The 4,638-nt window shown below is 42.8% G+C and overlaps 1 protein-coding gene across 2 annotated transcripts in view; it reads left to right on the forward strand.

Moving 5' to 3' along the window:
- The first annotated feature begins 2,475 nt into the window (after nucleotides 1-2,475).
- The window catches only part of HEY2 (hes related family bHLH transcription factor with YRPW motif 2), a 51,122-nt gene continuing 48,959 nt past the window's right edge, over nucleotides 2,476-4,638 (forward strand). Inside the window, exon 1 of one of the 2 annotated variants that reach the window (XM_082252192.1) lies at nucleotides 2,476-2,710. In XM_082252192.1, the coding sequence (XP_082108318.1) occupies nucleotides 2,628-2,710 (83 nt within the window). In that variant the 5' untranslated portion in view covers nucleotides 2,476-2,627. The remainder of the gene's footprint in view (nucleotides 2,711-4,638) is intronic. The other variant, XM_082252191.1, reaches the window with a different exon arrangement.

The raw sequence follows: 4,638 nt of genomic DNA on the forward strand, positions 1-4,638 counted from the left end.
CCTTTGTCTGTAACTCTCCCTGCTACAGGTTAAAGCTGGCAGGAGGGGGAGAAACTGACTTTCAGCATGCTGCAGAGAGCCACACAGGGCTTCCTTTTGTAATTGCCCCTCCTCCCGACCGCACAGATGTTGGGGCCCCCTGTGTGCCGGAGGACTGGTGGTCCCCCCCTATCAGCAGCTCTGCACATAAGAATAGCGCACCACCATCCATTCACACATCACCTTCATCCTGAATTCTGAATCGTGGGGTATTCTTCTTTTTTTGTTTATAGTGCAAAAAATAAAAACTGCAGAGGTGATCAAATACCACTAAAAGCTCTATTTGTGGGGGAAAAAGGACATCAATTTTATTTGGCTACAGTGTCACACAACTGCGAAATTGGTATTTTTACCACTGATTACTGTAGTAATGTCACTGGTCCCCCCAAATGTGCCAAAAATGTCAGTTAGGGGTCCGATATGTCCGCCGCAATGACGCAGTCCCGTTAAAAATCGCAGATCGCCGCCATTACTAGTAAAAAAGATAAATCAATTTTAAAAAATGACATAAATCTTTCCCCTAGTTTGTAGATGCGATGATTTTTGCACAAACCAATCAATATACACTTATTGGGGGGGGGGGGGTTTTACCAAAAATATGTGTTAAAATACAAAATGGCCAAAAATGATGAAAAATTTTGATTTTTAAATTATTTTATTGGGAATGTTATATAGCAGAAAAATACTGGGTTTTTTGGGGGTTTTTTTTTAATTATCGCTCTTTTTTTGTTTATAGCGCATAATCAAAATAAAGCAGAGGTGATCAAATACCACCAAAAGAAAGCCCTGTGGGAAAAAAAAAGGACGTCAATTTTATTTGGGTACAGCGTCATATGACCGCGCAGAGCGGCGATCGGTGATGCGGCCTGTCACTCTGACACACCGCATCTCCGATCTCGGCTGGTCACATAGTACACAGGAAGAGCCATTGATCGGCTTTCCTCAGTACATGCCTGACAGGCACGAGTAAAGGAGAGCCGATCTGCGGCTCTCCTGACAGGGGGGTCTGCACTGGTAATCAGATCATTGATTACCAGTGCAGACCCTCAGGGAGGGGGTGCCACTAGAACCACCAGGGATGCCCACCCATGACCACAGGGTTGCCCACCCATGACCCCAGGGATGCACACTATGGCCACCAGGGATGGCAATCAGGGCTCAGGGAGCCCCCCAGTGCCCTCCCTATCAGTGCTGCCTGATGCCCTCCCCATCAGTGCTGCCCATTAGTGCCTATCATTGCCATCTATCAGTGCCGCCCACCAGTGCCCATTATTGCCCAACAGTGCTGCCTATCAGTGCCCATTAGTGCCCACCAGTGCCGACCGTCAGTGCCAATCAGTGCCGCCTATCAGTGCCCATCAGTGCCCACTAATGCCGCCTATCAGTGCCCATCAGTGCCGCCTATCAGTGCCACCCATCAGTGCCCATCAATGCCGCCAATAAGAGCCCAGCAGTGCCGCCTATCAGTGTCCACCAATGCTGCATATCAGTGCCCATCAGTGCCGTCTATCAGTGCCCACCAATGCTGCATATCAGTGCTACCTATCAGTGCCACATATCAGTGCCCATCAGTGCCGCCTATCAGTGCCGCATATCAGTGCCACCCATCAGTGCCACCCCATCAGTGCCTCCTCATCAGTGCCTGTCAGTGCAGCCTCATCAGTGCAGGAAAAACGTATTTATTTACAAAATTGTATAGCATAAACAAAAAAACTTATTTTTTTCAAACTTTTCGTGTTTTTTTATTTGTTTAGCAAAAAAGAAAAAACCTTGTGGTGATCAAATACCACCAAAAGAAAGCTCTGTTTGTGGGGGGAAAATGACATAAATTTGGTTTAGGTACAGTGTTGCATGACCGCGCAATTGTCATTCAAAATGCAACAGCGCTAAAAGCTGAAAATTGGGGTGAAAGTGCCCTGTATTGAAGTGGTTAAAGTAACGCAGTGCCGTTCGCAAAAAAAATGGCCTGGTCATTCAGGGGGCAAATCCTTCCAGTCCAGAAGTGGTTAAAGTAACGCAGTGCCGTATGGCAAAAAAAAAAAAAAACGCTTGGTCATTAGGGGGTCCAGAAGTAGTTCTTATTTAGGTAAAAATAAAAAGTTTGGTTTGTGTAGGATATGGCACTGCTTGATTGGCTTTGCCAGGCACTGTTGTTTTATCTAGGTCTCTGATTTGTATGTTGTATGGATGTGTTGCCCTGGGAAATGGTAGGATGTGTTCCGGATGGTGTAGCGCTGTGATCTCCCTCTATAGTTAGTAATGAGATGTGTTGCTCTGGTTTCCTGTGGTTGGAGGTGACAGCGGTCAGTGATCGCAGATGACAGCTCCCCAGCACAGGAGGATCAGAGTGTGGGGAAGGGTGGGCGTGGCAGACGGGAAGGGGGGCGGGCTTAGAGTGACATCTGCAAGCAGCAGCAGCAGCGTGGGAAAGCCTTGTAGATCGGGGAATAGATGAGTGTGAGCGGTGATCGCCTACTGATCTCCATCATCTCATCCTCCAGCTTTGGACTCTGACCTCTCTGGACTGTACATCGGCTCCCGCACATTGGACCAACTGTCAGTGGAGGATAATCCTTGTCACCCTGAAAATGAAGCGACCGTGCGATGACACCAGCTCTGACAGCGATCTGGATGAGACCATTGATGTGGGCAGTGAGAATAATTACTCCGGGTGAGTATTGCAACTTGCCATGGACACGTGATGAAGTTTCTGTCATCAGGACCCCCAGGATGGGATGGGAAGAGGAGCACTACCTTCACTATGGTGTATTGGACGATATGGAAAGAAATCTTTTTACATCTCAAGTTTTGTGTCAGAGCTCGATCGTTTATTATGCAACAGATCTGCACACTTCACAACAGTTATTTGTGGGAATATTCATTCAGGGATCTGCTTTAAAGATACTTCACTTTCATTTCACATGATAAAATCCAGATTTACTATTATTGTATGGGTAAAAATACTAAAGCTCTCCATCAGGGTTACCAACTGTCAGTCAATTTACTAACAGTTTGTAAAATCCATCATTTTGGCATCATGTGTAAATGTCCAATACTGACGTGCAGTCTGCTTATCTGTAATGGACTTTCATGCAGAAATTCAAAAATTACGGATTTTACAAACTGTTAGTAAATTTACTGACAGTTGACAACCCTGCTACCTATACACATTACAATCTGTGCAATCTCCTTTAGATCTATCAACAACTATATAGCTTCTAGATTGTAAGCTCTAATGATCAGGGCCCTCTAATTCCTCCTGTATTGAATTGTATTGTAACTGTATTGCCTTCCCTCGTATTGTAAAGCGCTGTGCAAACTGTTGGTGCTATATAAATCCTGTATAATAATATAGTGGTAAAGGACGAAGTATCCCCTTTTGAACAACTATGTAGTGGAAGAGCCTGCTTGATTGTATACAGATTGATCAGATCGGTTAGGTCTGTCCTCATATGGGTTGATTTCAGTGTTGGGGTAGTTACTCAAAAAATGTAACTAGTTACTAGTTACTTCTGTAAATTGTAATGAGATTACTTTACTAGTTATTGCATTTGAAAAGTAACTTCACTACTTATTACTTTACTTTACTCTTTCTTAATTGACCGTGTAGAAGAAGATACATGACACTCTTTCTGCATAGAGTTTATTGTATAAACACAGGCTTTGGGAAACATGAGAACAAAACCTGAAAAAACAGAATAAAACATAAAGTGCAACAAAAAGTCCTAAACTTCATCCCTCTCTATTCTTCGAAATAACGATTGTATCGCACGGCTTGGGTAATGTAGGAAAGCGCGTTCCTATAGCCTAGTAAAGTAGTGTAGTTACTTCCTATAGCCTAGTAAAGTAGTGTAGTTACCAATATTAGTATTGTAACTAGTTACTTTACTTAGTTACCAAAAAAGTAATGTAGTTACTGTAATCAGTTACTTTGTAACTAGTTACCCCCAACACTGGTTGATTTACTAAAATCGGAGAGCACAAAATTCGGTGCAGCTCTGCATAGAAACCAATCAGCTAGTTTTTTTTTTTTGTCAAAGCTTAATTGAACAAGTTAGAAACTGATTGGCTATCATGCAAAGCTGCAGCAGATTTTGCACTCTTTGGTTTTAGTAAATCAACCCCATAGTTATGGTAAACCTAAAGTTGGAAAGATTGTATGGTCAAATTATAAAGTGTATGGTGATCATAATAGTGGCCTTTGATATTTTGATATCCAATCGATGTGTGAATCCACAACCAGTTGAATAGGAATAACTTCCCTTCCAATCAATTTGGACTTGATTTAGATTGGCTTTGATCAGAGTCTATCAGCCAGGGCAGAAAATTAATAATCACCTTCCATTGATCGGCAGTACTGAGATGCTTTGGCCATGAATTTGATCAGGTTTCAATTGATCAGATTATGAGATTACATGGTGAGATGTGATCAGTAACCTGTGATCCGTATTTTCAAACTTTCCATCAAAATCCAACTCCCCGTGTGTCACATATTGATTGGGTTGTACACTATAGATCAATTATTCCTATCGGGAGAGAACAATCGGTAAACAAATCGATCATTTATTGAAACATGTATGGCCACCATTAGATTTATCT

This window comes from Pelophylax lessonae, assembly GCF_965119305.1.
Source record: "Pelophylax lessonae genome assembly, chromosome: 3".
NCBI lineage: Eukaryota > Metazoa > Chordata > Amphibia > Anura > Ranidae > Pelophylax > Pelophylax lessonae.